The sequence below is a fragment of the Rhinolophus sinicus genome, linkage group LG16 (assembly GCF_036562045.2).
Source record: "Rhinolophus sinicus isolate RSC01 linkage group LG16, ASM3656204v1, whole genome shotgun sequence".
NCBI classification, from domain to species: Eukaryota; Metazoa; Chordata; class Mammalia; order Chiroptera; family Rhinolophidae; genus Rhinolophus; species Rhinolophus sinicus.
This window is the reverse complement of record NC_133765.1, coordinates 9,636,829-9,652,076: the sequence shown is the minus strand read 5'-3', so window position 1 is coordinate 9,652,076 and position 15,248 is coordinate 9,636,829. Positions and strand designations below refer to the sequence as shown.

At 40.2% G+C, this 15,248-nt stretch overlaps 1 protein-coding gene across 4 annotated transcripts in view; it reads left to right on the top strand.

The window, feature by feature from the left end:
• APLP2 (amyloid beta precursor like protein 2) overlaps nucleotides 1-15,248 on the top strand; it is an 84,079-nt gene that overhangs the window by 33,801 nt on the left and 35,030 nt on the right. For all 4 annotated transcript variants that reach the window (XM_074321639.1, XM_074321638.1, XM_019713973.2 and 1 more), the window contains exon 2: nucleotides 14,674-14,847. In XM_074321639.1, coding sequence (XP_074177740.1) covers nucleotides 14,674-14,847 — 174 coding nt within the window. The remainder of the gene's footprint in view (nucleotides 1-14,673; nucleotides 14,848-15,248) is intronic.

The following is a 15,248-nucleotide window of genomic DNA, read 5'->3' as shown; positions in this document are numbered from 1 at the left end:
AAATGTCTTGAAATCCCTTTGCCTGTCTAATTTCTGTTCGTTATGTTACTTCTAACCACTTGTCTCTTGAACTAGCCTGGCCTCTTCAGAGAAGCTTTGTGGCTGTTTCCTATTTAACTCTTGGAAGCTTGAGGATTTCTCAAGGAGCCATGCAAGTACCCATTCTTGAAATTAACAGAAACTCTAGCTAGGCTTCATAATGGAAGAAAGGAAAGTGTATTTAAATGGAATCTACAGGTGAAAGAATAAGTGTCATTCACATTATGTCTTTCATAGCATAATGTTAACTGAACGTTTAACATAGCACTACAATAGAAATAAATTACAAGGCATATGTGTAATGTAAATTTTCCTAATTGACATTTTTTTAAAAAGCAAAAATAGGTGAAGTTAGTTTTAACAGTATATTTTATTTAACCCAATATAGTTGATGAGATATTATTTTAACATGGGTAGTCATTTATAAAGCTGACGTAATAAAATTAATGAGATATTTTACATTTAAAAATTTGCATATTAAATCTTTGAAGTTCTGCATATATTTTACATTTACAGCTACATCTCAATTTGGATGTTAATCTTCATAGGAAATACCTGTTATTTAGATTCCATAAAATAGACAGTTGGAAAAGTAAACTTATATTCTTTGTTTACTGAGACTGTATTTCCTTACATCTCATGTGCCTCCTTGGGCTCACGTGGTCTTGTTTCTGTCACTCCCTCCACCTTGAAGTGACTCGTGCTCTTATAACCACTGAAATCTTGGGCTGACGTTTCAGTTGCTGCTGATTCACCTTTCCTGGTTCTTCTCCCTCCTCAAGGACTTTCCTTCTGGATGCCCATTAAATGTTGATATTTCTTATGGTTCTGTTTTCTCCTTTTCATCTGCAGTCTCCCCAGATGATCCTACCTAATCTCTGGGTTTAAAATTGTTTCAGCCTGTCATTGAAGAGCAAATTCATCATTCCAGCCCAGATTACTCGCCAGTTTTTGTCTAGTGAATACCCCCACTATTGCCACTTGGGTAACCTTTGAGTACTTCAAATACAGTGCATCCAAATCTGAAATCTGTCCATCTCCCATCCTCTTTCCCCTCCCTACTAATGCTCTTCAGTTTCTCTGCTGATTATTAATTCCACTACTTCCCTAGTTGTCAGAATTAGAAAGTGGACTCATTGTGACCTTACTTGTCCCCTGTACAAATCCTATCAGCATCTCTCCAGTCTGTCCTTTCCCCACTGATGACTTTTTGTTCATCACCTCTCTCCTGGATGAATTCATTGCCTTCCTAACTGGCCTCCTGTCTCTCCATAATTGCCCCCCAAAAAAATATGCCTAGCAAGGTCATACATAACTCGTGCTGGAAGAGAGCCCAAGCACAGTTTCTGTGGAGAAGAGGCCATGAAGACTTTGTCCTGAACCTTGCCCCATAGTTATTTCTCTTCTGTGCTAAGCCCTGTGCCTACCTCTGTTGTAGCTCTTCTCAGCTTACAGTGTTCTCAGTTTTCACTTCCTCACCTCTCATTCATAATGTATGTGTTTTACTGTAGTTCTGGGTTTCTCTATGTCTGGATCCTGTCTCTAAAGACTATGAGCTCCCCCAATATGTACATTGAGTCTTACTAGTTTACCCTGTATATTCATTTGCTAGGGCTGCTGTAATGAAGTACCACCAACTGAATGACTCAAGCAACAGAAATTTATTGTCTTCCTGTTCTGTTCTGGAGGCTAGAAGTCCAATATCAAGGTGTCGGCAGGACCATGCTCTCTCTGAAGGTGCTAAAGAAGGATCTGTTCCAGGCCTCTCTTAGCTACTGGTAGTTTCTTGGCTTTTGGTAGTTTCTTAACTCCAGTTTTCATGTGGTGTTCTCCCTGTGTGTGTCTGTCTTCACATTTCTCGTTTTTATAGGGATACCAGTCATATTGGATTATGGGCCCACCCTACTCCAGTATAACCTCATATTAAATAATTACATCTGTGATGACCTTATTTCTAAATGGGGTCACATTTGGTGGCAGTGGGATGTAGGACTTCAACATATGAATTTTGGGGGGGACACAATTTAACCCATAATGCCCAGTGACTAGCATGTTGACTGTAACATAATTGTAAAGTGATAGGATGAAATAATCTGAGTAAAGATAACAATTGTATTTTCTTAACTGGCATTATGTTTAAATAATAAAAAATAAAAGCTTGTGATCTTGTCAATACTTTTCCATCTCTCGTTTCCAAATATATTCATAGTAGCTTTGAATTGTTGCACCTCAAACGATGCAGGCAGAGGATTCTAGTTGTCCTAGCTCTGTCCTGATGAGAGAATGCTGCTTAGTTTTCCATCCATTTAACATATGAGTAAACCAACAAGTACAGAGAACAAGAGAGAAGGAAAGATGGCCACAAAAATCTTGAAGATGGAAAGCAGATAGACTTGAGTAAGTGAGCTAGTAGACCAGAAAAAGCTGACACCTACATGCAGAGGGAAAAGCCAACTAAAAGCAAACTAATTTGCAGAGCAGAACTTAAATGAAGGATGGAAGGCATCAGGGCTCTGAGTGGGTAAGGCCAGTAACAGGGAAGGGGTTTAAACTAAATGTGAGTGATTAGCCCCTCAACACCCCTCCCCCACTCTTCACCCCAGGAAGACTTAAGATTTACTCCTAATGGCAGGCCCAGCAGAAAATGAGGCAGTGAGAGGTGAAAATGTCCCTAACTAGGCCCCCAGGTCCCTGACAGCCAGACTCATGGGCCCCAGTCAGGGTGTAGGATTCTTCTCTGGAGAGGGGAATGAGAGTCACTGGTTGACAAATCCATGTACAGAAAACTTCTAACCAGCTTTTCAGTGTCCCCTTCTTAGTAGTATTTAATGGATTCGGTGGTTTAGGATCACCAGCTATTTCAGGAACGCCTTGAACATGAACAAGAACCAAACAGATGGGGGAAAAGGCAACTTGAAGACAGTGCAAGGAACAGATAAAATCAGATAAGTTTTTGATACATACCTCAAAGAGGAGAAGGTACTATATCAGTGAAATAATAGTTCGCAATAAAATATGGCTTTCAGAGAACAAGGAAGAGTTCTTGGAGATTAGAAACATGACATCAGAAATTTAAAAACATAGAAATCTTTCTGAAAGAAGGAATGAAAAGAAACTAGAAAAGATAAGAAAGATAGAGGATTGATAGATATAGGAGGTCCCCAAGATGCAGCTGATAAAAGTTTCATACCGAGAACAGAGGAAACATACGACTGAGTGTGTCCAGGTTGATGTGGCGCCACTGAGAGCTTAGGTACGCAAATGACAAAAACCCAGACCAAGGCACCTTATATTCAAATTTCAGATTGCCAGAAATTGTAAGATCTTAGAATTTACTTCCATATGGGGGGAAAAACAGAACTAAAGGATTAGGACTCAGGAATCAGTGGGCCTTAGATTTATCAGCAGTGCTGGAAGCTAGAAGACAGTATCTCCATATCTTGAATTCTGAGGGAAAATTTTGTTCAGCTTACAATTTAGTGCTTAACCAAATTACCAATAAACTCTGTGCATAAAATAGAAACTTGTTTTGAGAACCTGTTATGTTTGAAACTTAGCCATTCACATACCTTTTCTCAGGAAGATGTAAGTCACTAAAATAGGCAGTGAGTCAAAAAAGAGGAAGGTCTTGGGTCAGAAAACAGGAGAAAAGTGGAAGGAATTTTCAGGATGGTTATAATCAAAGTCCCAGGAATGGTCGCTGTGCTCAGGCCTATGTGTAGGTGAAGCAGGAAAATGGTGGGTCGAGGGAGAAAAAAAGGAAAAAAAAAACTGTTAGATTACCTAACGCATATGACTGCATTGAAAGGAACTTCACAGATCTTTTTTTTTAACATTTTATTGGGGAACAGTGTGTACTTCCAGGCCTTTTTTTTTTTTCCCCCCAAGTCAAGTTGTTGTCCTTTCAATCTTAGTTGTGGAGGGCGCAGCACAGCTCAGCTCCAGGTCCAGTTGCCATTGCTAGTTGCAGGGGACACAGCCCACCATCCCTTGTGGGAGTCGAATCGGCAACCTTGTGGTTGAGAGGACGCACTCCAACCAACTGAGCCATTCGGGAGCTCAGTGGCAGCTCAGCTCAAGGTGCCGTGTTCAATCTTAGTTGCAGGGGGCGGAGCCCACCATCCCTTGCGGGACTCAAGGAGTTGAACCGGCAACCTTGTGGTTGAGAGCCCACTGACCCATGTGGGAATCGAACCGGCAGCCTTCAGAGTTAGGAGCATGGAGCTCTAACTGCCTGAGCCACCAGGCTGGCTCTTCACAGATCTTTTTGACAGTCTTGAGTGTTAATGATCAGTACTTGTGAAACCAAGCAAATAAAAGACTCAGTTGTGGACCCAAAATGGGAAAAGACAAGGTCTGACAATTAAGTTCGCGAACTAGTTGCACCGACGTTGCTAACCTTTTTTGATACCAGAGATTATTCATTATGAATTTGAACCACTTGAACAAACAGTTAACCAAGTTTACTATTTGGAAGTGCTGAAAAGGCTGTGTGAAAAAGTTAGACGACCTGAACTTTTCGCCAACAATTCATGACTCTTGAATCATGACAATGCACCAGCTCACACAGCACTGTCTGTGAGGCAGTTTTTAGCCAGTAAACAAATAACTGTATTGGAACACCCTCCCTACTCACCTGATCTGGCCCCCAGTGACCTCTTTCTTTACCTGAAAATAAAGGAAATGTTGAAAGGAAGGCATTTTGATGATATTCAGGACATCAAGGGTAATACGACTACATCTCTGAGGGCCATTCCAGAAAAAGAGTTCCACAATTGGTTTGAAGGGTGGACTAGGCGCTGGCATCAGTGCATAGCTTCCCAAGGGGGGTACTTGGAAGGTGATGGTCGTGGTCTTCAGCAATGAGGTACGTAGCACTTTTTCTAGGACGAGTTCGCAAACTTAATTGTCAGACCTTGTAGCTACCTAAGAAAGGAACTGTAATCAGTACATTTTTATGTTATAATAATGTAAATTGGAGCATTGATTTGACTTAACGGGACAAGAGGAAGCAGGCAGATGAACATAGGGTATGGTGGTTTAAGAGTTAAATCCTTTTCTAATAGGAAGTTGATACTGTCTGGACTGAAAAGATACAGAAATACAGCATGTTTGGAAATGTGGAGGTAGAAAGCACATAAAAGGGCCAGAAGTGATGCTCCCTTTGACAGGGGTGCTCACCTGGGCTGGAGGACTGCTCCTCCTCCAAGAGCCTTGTGTTATGTGGCTTTTCAAGCTGTTTACATGGATTCACTTGGCAAAAAAATAACGAAATAAATAAAAATAAAAGCTTGCCATACCGCATAAGTTTCTTTTTAATTTGTCATTCGTTATCGGTCTAGTTATATGAAGACTAGCACAGTGTTAATCATTTAGAAATCGCTGCTGAGTGATACCTGCTAATTGATGCTACTTTAACTAAATGTCTTGATAAAAAGGAGGAACACAGGCTTTAGAGTCGGACAGTCACTTTAGTGGAAATGATTACCTCTATATTCTAGGTGCTGTTTCCAGATACTGTGGTTAGAAAAACATGAGGGTCTCCTTTAGGGACTTACATTCTCATGAAGGGAGTTGGAAAGAGCAGGTGAGTGAGCAAGTAGTTTCAGATTGCTTGAGGGGGGAGTAAAACAGCAATGTATTGGGGACTGTCCTCAGGAAGGCCCCTCAGAGGATGCACATCTGACCTTTGAGAGTCTTGAAAGGTGAGAATGTGCCTGCTTAGGGAAGAACAGGGGAAGGGTGTTCTAGGTGGAGAGCCTTGAGGCTAGAAAGACCCTGGGTGGTGTGTGGACACAGGGACACAAAGAGGGTGGCGCTGAGCATAAGGTTGGGTGATGGGGTGAGGCAGGAGTCCTGTTAAAGAGTTGGAATCTCTTGGAACCAAAGAGTGATGTGTTCTAAGATGATTTAGAATGCTGTGGGGAGAACGGAGCATGGAGGACAAGAGTGTGGACACAGCTCCCCAGAGGCCCACCTGACAAGGAGAACAGTAGTGCTGTTATACTTCCCACTCTGTGTGTGCGTGTGTGTGTGTGTGTGTGTATCTGTGTGAGCGCGTGCTCACACACGTTTACGTTCTTTTTATTCATTCTTTTTACTTTTTACTTTTTTTGCTCTCTTTTATGTGCTTACTTAGTAGTTAGGTGGCTTGAACCCAGGAAGGCTAATTAATGGCCGTGGCAGCTCGCAGTAAACATACTAACTAGCGGCTCAAACTGGCTTTATTACTTTATTTTTTTAAATCGCTGATAATTACAATAATGCACATGGGCATGGGTCCCAGACCGGAAGAATTATTGTCTGCAAGCAGATCTGGTGTGAGTTGATACTACAGCCTCTATTTACTTTCAAATTTAAATGCTTCATAAATCATAGGAAAGATGCCTTTTGACTTGCTTTGAACTTGGAGAGGGTGGAGCGCTTTCATATTTTTGTTATCTTCACAGTTGTTTTAATGGATTTAGAAATTAAAAGTGAGTCGTTACATCAAGATTGGTATCTGAATTGCTTGTACCTAGAAAACAGTAAAATGTTTAGCAGAATAGCATGTGGAAATTGCTGTTTGTATTTTAAAATGTGAATTTGCCTCTTCCTGCTCTGTGAAAGTCATTTTGGCAAATTGTCTTATTTTCTATTTATAAACAGAGATAAGGATTATTCACCTAAGAATTTTTGCCCTTTCTTGACTTTCGGCATCACAGACCCTTAGAAATAAAGGTTTTCATGGGCTATAAACACTAAGAAAAAATTTTTAGATAGATAAGGTTGTCAATTCTTAATATTACAGAATAGTTTTTAAAAATATTACTTTTAAAATAATACCTACTTAATTTAAAAATAATACCTACTTACTTTTGCCATCGTTTTATGAAAAACATTTTAAAACAAAAGGTGGAAAGAAAGTAATCTTAGCATTCAGGACAGTCATTTCTCGAGAGAACAGTGAGCGGCTCTGTACCCGGACACTCATAGCCATGTGTGCACATACACGTGCACTCGAGACTTTTCTTATTTTTCAGGTCACTTAAAATCTGTTGTAGACCTGATTAGCCCCCTACTGAGTGTTAGGGAACCCTTGCTTTAAAACACTAGTAAAAACCATCCTACATATTAAAACATGAATGTTTTTAGCTGCATGGATTTGTTTTCTTTTCCTGTATATATTAGAGGAAAAGAGATCCAGAGGAATAAATTTCAGATTTCTGACATTGGCCTTTCAGGTTTGTGGTTGTAGCATGTTGAAGTCAAGATTTCAGCCAAAGTGGACGTGTTGGATAGTTTCCCACCTTAACCTTGGTAAAAATCACTAGATTGAATATTTATTTTAGTGAAATGGATCTATGTGGAGAATAGAATACTTCTTTAAAAGATGTAAATTATTACATTTCAAGTACATGAAATATGGTAAAGAAATACCTAATTTTTAAGGATTGTGACACTGCATTTCAAATACCAAATGCAATATCATAGAGCTTTGGATCAACCAGAAGTATGCTTATAATTTCTGAGACTATGGCTAGGTTTGTGCTTGGATATTCTGCAGAAAACCTCCCATCATTTGAATTATTTCTGTCTTCTGCAAATCAGTAAAAATGATTTAGAATGAAGGTATTTAACGATTAATATTTAGTAGTAGTACTTCTGGGTGTTTGTTACTGGAATCATTTCAACCCTTTGAACATATCTCTATACGTTCCCCCCAACCTTGCACACACTATTTACTTAGCACACCCTTAGTAAATAACTGCCTAAGTGATACTGGCCAGTGAGTTCAAAGGTTAAGCCCAAGTTCACACCATTTAGATCATCCTATATTAATGTTTAAGCCTCTTGGCTCTCTGACCTGCAGTTAGCTGGCCTTCAAAGTATGACACGTTACTGCTTAGCTTTGGAATCATGCAGATTCTTATTCAGTGAGGATGCGGTCTTTTTGTTTCTAAGCCGTGTTTCTTAGGCATCAGGAGTTTTAGGAAAGGACAGTTCTATCTGTTAGAATGTGAACCAAAATACAAAGTTAATATTGTGGGTGTCATTTATTGTAATAACTAAAGTTTGGGTAGTGCCATATTTATGTTGCACACAAGTGACAACTAATGTCAAGAGAGAGTGAGTAAATAACTTCCAGGAGGTCGCATAGCTAGTAACTAGGGGACTATCCCTCAGGAAAATGCGTTTAGAGAAATAACGTACATAGTGCTTTTGATCATAACAGTGTCTCAGTAGGAACTGCAGATTCATGTTGAACTCACTTCCGTGCCAGACGGAAGCCGGACCAGAGCCAGGAAGCCAGCAGCTCCCGGTGCTTTTCCTTTAAATAGTAGGGCAGTATTAAATTGTTCATGTAAGCATTTGGTCACTGAATTCCCACAAAATAAAATATAGAGTATTATTGCAGCCTGCTTTAGGCATGTCCAATTTAACAGGCAAAAAAAGAAATGTGCAGTCTTTTAAGCCCATTTCATGCCATCCTGGATTTGGGGAGGATGACTGGTCGCGTGAGGATTTCATGCTTTTCCCTGTGTGCCCATGATTTAAGCCCCAGTTCTTTGTAATTGTAGCCAGAGAATTAAATCTTCAGGAGCCAGCCCTGTGATAATGATGCTACCATCTGAGTGCTTGCTCTGAGGCCAGCATTATGCTTAGTGCATTATTGTAATTTAATACCCAAAACAAGCCCGAGAGGAATATGTATGTTAGTAGCCGTGTTTCGCAGATAAAGAAATTTAAAGCCTGGTAATAATAGCCACCAACACTTGAAGAACTTCTATGTAACGAGCACTATTTCAAGCACTTTACATGTGTTAACTCATTTAAACCTCAAAACAACACTGTGGTGTGCAGTTACTATTGTCATCATTTTATAGGAGAGGAAACTGTGGTCCAGATTGGTTAGGTGACCTGTCAAAGGTGGCAAGCTAGTCAGTGAGGGGGCTGGAACTCAGTCTCAGTTTGTCTGCCTCTTAAAGCCCATGCTGTTAGCATCATGCACTTCCTCTGAGGTCTGGAGTGAAATGAGCAGAAGACCAATGGTTGGACAAGGTGTATCCATATTGTCTGCATACCTGTGTAAATCAGTTTCTTAGATTCCTATTTTCTTATAGGAAATTGGAAAGAAAGGAACCAATAAAGAAGCTGTTCACTTGAGAATTTTAGTCCATAAACACTGTTCTGCATCTTTTTTTACATAAAAGTATTCTATGTATTTTTAATAACTTCATTTATAAAAGACTTCCTGCTGTCATCTTGGACACACATACAGAAAGATCCCTCTTAAATATTGGTGCTTGGATCCTTACCAGTGTAATCCAGATGGACAAATTGCCACGATCCTACCGGTATAAAAAGCCTTGGAGACAGTCTAAACTGTTTCCAGTCTTGAAAATGATACCTCATTTATACTTTCATATTTAGAGCTCTAATACAAGCAGGGATTATTTGTATAAATTACTGCCTCTGAAAACAATACCTAACAGCTGGTATATGTCAGTGGAAGGATAATGGCCTTTTTACATTTGGAGTTTTTTCCCTCCTAAACCCAATTAACCAGCTTCTAGTCAGAATTAAGTTCAAATGTAAAAAAAGACCAAGGATTTTCAACTGGTGTAATGCAAACTGTCACTTTTAAGGACAGGTTTTCTGTTTGCTGCTAAAACTGGGAAATGTTTAATAATAATGATAGTGAGTTGAAATGTTTGAAGCTTGGACTTTTTAAAATTGAAAGCTTCACTTTTGTACCGTTGATGAAGATACTCTAAAGGCTCCAAACTGTAGGCACGCTTTGACGGTAACAAAAGTGGACTTTCTTATATCTTAGACTCTGGGCAGAATTGCTATAGTCCTTCCGTTGGAGAGATACCAAATTTAATACTTGTGCACAGGGGTTTTTACTACATTATGATGCATACCCACGTGTTCAGAATAAATAGTAAGTTTTTCATGAATTGGGCCTGCTCTGATTATACTTACTAGTTGCCCTACCTGAAAGGATGTCTTCTCTGTTTGACAGATTGGAACCATGCAATCACAATTGAAATTAAGGCAGGTCATGAACAAGATTAAAAACCAAAACCACTTTATTTTGAACTAATTATAGAGTTTTTAAAAAAGTTGCAGAACTACCACAGAGAGTTCCCCATACCCATAGACCTCCTTCCTTAATATTAACATCTGATATAACCACAGTGCAGGTACCAAAACGGGGGGAATTAACATTGGGACAGCACTATTAATGGGTTTGCAGACCTTATTCCAATAATTGCACCAGTTTTCCCGTTAATGTCCTTCTCCTGTTCCATGATCTTGTCCCCAGGCCCCCACTTTGCATTTACTCGTCATTTCTCCTTAGGCTTTTCCAGCCTGTGATAGTCGCTCGGTCCTTCCCCATCGGTCCTCTTAAATGTCTTACTGCTGGTGAGGATAATGTTGGTGCCTTCACTGTGAAGTAATTTGTCCTACCTTTTATAGTTAATAAATACCTTGGGGGGAGCTACCGTGAAACTATGGGTTTTTAAAAACTTGGTTCAGTCAAGTAAATCTTAGGTGCAGGTTTGTGGACACAGAAGTCATTTGAATGTATGAATTGTGAAGTAGCATTTAGCACTTTGAACAAACAGGAATGCGTTAGTATAGAGGGTTTTTACATCCATTAATAGGTTGTCATTTTACAGACTTGACAGTTTTTAAAAAGGGTCTTTGAGTAAGAGTGCTGTTGTCTTCCCATATCTCTGTCATTCAGGAGGTAACTAGTTGCTTGTTCAAGTGTTGATTAGAACTAGAACTGTGTTAACGTGCCTTCCCAGGGTGAAGCTTGGGCAGTTGAGTGGCAGTAATGCAGCACCTTCCTATCCAAGGAAACATGATTCACTCAGTCATAGGATAAAATCCTCTTTGGAATCAGCTCCCTCCCCTGCAGGCACTTTCACAAACTCTGGAGCCAGATTAGATTCTGGGGCACTAGCTTCAGTGAGGAAGGAGTAACGGGCCTACATGTTTGCTTGGGTTGGGAGGCTGCATTGGTCCAGAGTGGCTTTGTGAAAGGAGGTAGGGCTTAGGTGCGCCCAGGAGTTGTGTCTCTTAGTGATGATTAAAGGGCCTGGGTTAGGTTCAGATAGAGATTTATTTATTGCTCTAAGCCATTTCAGGTTTTCAACCAAGTTACTAGAAGCACTTTTTACCAAGTTGAATTTGTCCTTAGATAGCTAAACTCTTCTTAGAGCCAAATTAATAAGATGGAATTTCTTATTAAGAATGAATTATTAAGTAAAATGGAAGCACTGGGCTGGGAAAGCAATTGATGCAATTTGTTTTCAAAGCCTTCAAAGTACTGCAGTGTGCATAGATCACAAGGACTGGCTTACGTGCCAAAGCACGGGCATTAATTTTCTTTCAGAGCGGATTCCAGGTTCACAGGATATCAGAAGTGCTGACTTGGCAGTGAAATCCCATTTGTAACATGTTAGATTAGGAAACAGATTGATTTATACATTGATGTAATGGATCAAGGCACAGTGTGTGCTTAAGAAAATGGAGAGCACATTAAATAAGAGCATTTTCAAAGTAAAGCAGTACAAACATAACAGAAAAAAAGATCCTGTTATCCTCTAGATAAGGCTGGGGTATGTTTGATTAGTTGATTCCTAGACATGGTCCACAGAGGCTTTTTATGTTTCAGATGATACCTTCTTGAGAGTCTCTTATGACCACAAGGATTAATCTTTCTGAACTCAAAAGTGAATCACTATAGCATATTAGCTGTCTGGAACGATTCCAGGTTCTCTCCTTTTTCTCGGTGGTAACTGATGTGAGGAGCTGTCCGCTGCTTAGTGGCCTCTTCCTGTTGCTTTAACCTCTGGTATTTTAGATTCTCTTTAGGGAAGGTAACGCTGACCATCTCAGCACAAAGATCAAATGCACTTACCACTGCTGTATTGACCTCAGTGGTTGACCCATAAACTGAACATTTATACAGTTGGAACTCTGTGGTCTTTTAGCCAGCAGCCATAATGAGTAACATGTGGACATAATCTTTGGTGCTGATAAATGGCTGCCTGTGCAGTTTTGACCACTCCACAGCTGTGGCTTGAGTGACCTCACATAACTTACTGACCCTGTGCCCTACCTGTATTCATTTTTTGGAATTTAAGAAGTAAAATGTCCCCATCCTCCTCCTGCCCCCCATGCTTCTGAAAAATTAAACACCACACCTGAAAGTCTACTGTTTAAGGGCAGCCTTTAATGTTAAAATAATACAAGGCCACAGACAATGTAGGAAATACTGCTCAGCATCTTTCAGATTTGACTGTCTTAGTTCATATATAGCTGGTTTAGGAAACACTTCCTTTCTGACCTGTCAGTTTAGCTTTCTTGCTTACATGTTTATCATGTCTTCCTGGATTTTCCTCATTTACTTCTGTCTGGGCTTTTGAAATAGGAAGGAAAGAATTTGAGGAGAACACTGGTTTCAATACACAGAAGTGTCCCTGGGGTTTCCTTGCCTTTGTCTCTCTGTGCACCCGTTTTACATGTGCCTATTGTCCTCCGTGTCACAATCAGAGCTTCTAGCCCCACTGCTTAGCTATGGCTCCCAAAAGAAGAATGGCCGACACAGGAGGCCTTTTGGTTCATGTCTTCATGTCATTGTGAGAATTAACATACTTGCCTTGAGCGTCCTTTTGCCTTTTAATGATTCCTTTTGATTAAAGACCATTGCAGTATTACCTATAAATAAGTGTGTGTTCCTTTCTGAAGGTATCTTTAAATGTTTTTTTCTTTCTTTGGGGGAGACAGCATTTCACCCTAATCTGTAGCTTCACGTGCAGTTATACTGAAGGCTTAGAATCTGCCTTTTACTTTAATAAGTGATTATTACTATTACAGCAGGGCTACAATCGATTCTAGTTAATAAAGTTGCTAATTATTCTCCTCATTGGATTTAATTGGTGTTTTTCAACCTGGATTGATCTAGGCAGCATTTTACTTCCAAATTAGTTTTCTCCCAGCGATCCGACAAGTGTTTATGCTTCCTTCTCTTGTACTAGTAGAAAGCAGCTAATTTTCCTAAGTTTCAAAGCAGAACCCGTGTAGGTGGTACATCTGTCCTGGAAAAGGATCACAATACATTTCAAAATCAAATGTAGCCTCCTGATTGGAAGGATCGTTCACATCTGTGTGGCCATCAGCGTAGATCAGTAAGAGTTGCTTAGAAAGCATACATTTCCCCTATGTTTTAAGTTAAATCTACTCTTGCTGATATAGGAAAACCATTTTGTGTTCATTGCTCTTTTTAAAAAGAACAATATAAGAGACCACACAATCTAACCCTGCCTTCACCCCCCCACCCCCCAAGTGTTAACATTTAAAAAAAAAAGCTGTTTAATTTTTATTTTGAAAGAACTTTTACATTAGGGCAGACCACAAAAGTCCCCTGTGGATGCAACCGTGTGTGGGCATATTTCTGGATGCTGGGATGCCTGTGTTTTTTCTAGTGCAAGAGACCCTGCGGGAGCCTTACTGTCATCATGCCTAGATGTTAGTTCTCACCTGTAACCTGTGACCTGTTAATAGCTACAGTCTTTCTCAAAGAAGAGAATACTAGTCAAAGACAGACTGTGCAGTTGATTACTTTTACCTAACACGAAATAAAATTGTTCACGAAATCCCTCAGTGTTCTGTTTCCATAACTGACATCATCAAAGCCAGACGTGACGTCTTCCTCATCACCCACCCTGCCTGAGCCCAAGCTACCAGTGTGTCTCTCTAGGACTCTGCAACTCCGGCTTCCTGCGCCATTCCCCTGCAGTCAGTCTGTTTACCCTGAAACTAGAGAAAGCATAAGAGCTACATTTTGAAAATACTAACTTTGGGCTTTAAACTTCTTCACACTTCTAGTGATAAAGATCAAAATCCTTTCTTGGTCTAGACTGTCTAGTCTTGTCCCTGCATGCCTTTCCTCCCCTTCTCTACCCACCTTCTTTCCACATATGCTCAAAGATCTACGCAAGTGCCATTCTCTTCTGGAAGCTTCCTTGATCACCTTACCAAGCCTAAGGCAGAGTCCCTTTTCATATGCTTCTTCACTGCTGTGTTCTTTTCCTTCTTAAGATGTCTGGAAATGTGATCACACTTTTTTGGTGTGAATTTTGTCTCCTGCATTAGACCATAAGCCCCATGAGAGCAGGGGCCATAACATTTTGCTTACCCTTGTGTAAGCATTTAGCTTGTTGCTTTGCATAATAGTATTTACTCAATAAAATTTTGTTGTGTGAATGAATTGAGTAAAATTTACTGGAACTTTACCCATCCTATACTTTTGTGGTTTGATATATTAAGGAATGGAAAGTAGATTTGCTTGTATTAGAAGAGACCATAGTTGGATTTTAGGTTCCCAAGCTGGAAGTGTCCAGATGGGGAGTAGGAGTTAGATTTCCCATTGCCCTTTCACTTCGATCTTATATGTCCAAAGGTCATTTTTATTCTGGCCTACCTTCTAGGAGAAGGATTTGTTTATGAAGATAAAAATAGTAAACAGTGAAGATTTTTTTGAAGATCAGTTCTACTGTCACAAACCTGAATGCCTGTGCCCTTGTGCCAGCCTTTTTGGAGTAAACCTGTTTTTTTCTTTCCGTTTGGTAGGCTCTTGCAGCCAATGCTGGAACAGGATTTGCTGTTGCTGAGCCTCAGATAGCAATGTTTTGTGGGAAGTTAAATATGCATGTGAACATTCAGACTGGGAAATGGGAACCTGACCCAACAGGCACGAAGAGCTGCTTTGGAACAAAAGAAGAAGTTCTTCAGTACTGTCAGGAGGTAAGAATGTTACCAGAAAGTTAAAACTGCTTTTTTTCTGGGTCAAATTTGAACCTGTTTGTTTGCCTTCGAAATGGATATTCTGTCATTCTTCCCTTGACCTAAGACCAAGTTGCTAGTGACGGGCACACGGGGCCTTTTGTTTCTAAGTGTATGGTATGATTAAGACTTCTCAAAGGCTGTGCCTGTGTGTGCTGTGGACTTCAGTTCTTTCAGGAAGGAATACTGCAGAAGCCTGACGCGCACCGCGGAAGTGCAGCCTGGTTCTCTTGGCTTCCCACTTAATATGGGAAGATGTGAAGCAAAACATGGCATGTGTATGCTTGTGTTTTCCACTTGCTGTAAGTGATCATGTCAGGTCTGATTAACTTGGTTGGGGTCAAAACGTGACCTTGAAAAGG